Raw genomic sequence first — 1609 nt, forward strand, 5'->3', positions numbered from 1 at the left:
AATAAGCACCAATCACCCACCAGTCAGCAGTTCTCAACAGAATATAAATATTACACCAATTACGATACGAAATCATGCTTGTATTTTATCAGTTCACATTAAAAATTACAACATTTGTTCCAAATAAACATGAAAATATGTACATTATTTACTTAATTGCTACCTATTATAATAATCGACATGAATTAAGTCCATATGAATTCACGCGTCGTTGTCACTTTCACTTAAATAATCGCTTTCTTCATCACTTCCTGTATTTACAGTAAAAATCAAAGGCCTTACATCGTCTATAATTTTTTCACGATTGAAGGTATCCTTGATTATTTCTTCTGTATGGGTTACGCAGCGATTCCACACGTCTGGAGTTACTTTAGCTAACGCGTCGTTCCAGGTTTTAAGAACATCTTCTGGTCTTCCCGGCGTACCAACAATATGGTCATCGTAAAACTTTTTCGAAATTCCCCATACCAGTTCAATGGGATTGAAATGGCAATGGTAAGGCGGCAAACGCAGAACCTCGTGGCCATATTGTAATGTCATTTCATCGACAACATATTTAGTTATGGTTGCTTGACTGTGATTTTTTACAATTTCTAACAATTCGGCCTTAAACATCGCAGTATCAAATGGTCTATTCTTCATTTTCAACCAATTCGAAATTTCCTCTTTGGTTGAAGAAGCTGTTGGAATCTTTTCACTTTTCCGCGTGTGATAAGATGCATTATCTAAAACAATAATTGAGGGCTGAGCAAGTTTCTTTAGGACAGATTCTTCAAACCATTTTTCAAATAGTTCGGCGTTCATATTGTCGTGGTAATCGAACGATTTGTTGGTACTCGAAAATATTAAGCTGCTGCCTTCTATAAACCCATTTCTGCCACCAGCATGAATAATTATGTATCGTTTACCATCTGAAGCCTTATGAGTTGTTGCAAACTTTTAGCGCGGTCATCTTGCCAAGTACGCTTTGTTGCGCCTCTGCTAAACACCCAGGTTTCGTCTAAAAAAACGAAATCATGCGGAATTTCGGATTCGAGATTTCTGATGTATTTTAGCAAAAACACATTCCGCATGGAAACCACATGACTTTGTTCACACGAACCCCGTCTGTTATTGGTCATCTTAAATTTAAAGCCCATTTCTTTCAGTGCATAGAACAAGCTTGTTCTGCCCAAATCACACAAGTCTTTCAATTTTATCGCCGCCAACAAAGTATCTAGAGTTACGTGCTCTTTATTTGCGTACATATCATAAATCCAGATATCGGATGGTATGCTTTTTATTTTCTAGTATAGGTCCGTCCTACGTGGTTTAGAACGGCGATATGTATTTCTTTTTAAATCACTTCCAATCTCTCGCATAGCACATGTCCTCACAACTGTTTGTTTCGATACTTGCACCGCATCCGCTGTTCTTTGTTGAACTGCCATTACTGAAGTAAGTACTCCACCATGATTTTTTTCTTTTACAAAATAATCATACACGTTCAACTAAATTTTACGTTTGGCCTCAGTGGCGTCCATTTTGACCAGGTTGTACAGGAAACTAAGTGAGTATAACAATTCAGTTGCAATATATATAGAACCCCTTCCTAAAGACATTAACAAAT

General features: G+C 37.0%; 1 protein-coding gene across 1 annotated transcript; it reads right to left on the reverse strand.

Annotated features, from left to right (window-relative positions):
- Positions 1-201: 201 nt before the first annotated feature.
- Positions 202-804, reverse strand: LOC116159340. Its single transcript, XM_031472295.1, has one exon. The coding sequence runs from the start codon at positions 802-804 to the stop codon at positions 202-204; it is 603 nt and encodes a 200-aa protein (XP_031328155.1).
- Positions 805-1609: the final 805 nt, after the last annotated feature.

This window comes from Photinus pyralis, unplaced genomic scaffold (assembly GCF_008802855.1).
Source record: "Photinus pyralis isolate 1611_PpyrPB1 unplaced genomic scaffold, Ppyr1.3 Ppyr1.4_LG1, whole genome shotgun sequence".
Taxonomy (NCBI): Eukaryota; Metazoa; Arthropoda; class Insecta; order Coleoptera; family Lampyridae; genus Photinus; species Photinus pyralis.

Bases quoted from the DNA above. Each gene is read 5' to 3' on its own strand.
- LOC116159340 (XM_031472295.1), bottom strand. From the start codon at position 804: ATGAACGCCGAACTATTTGAAAAATGGTTTGAAGAATCTGTCCTAAAG.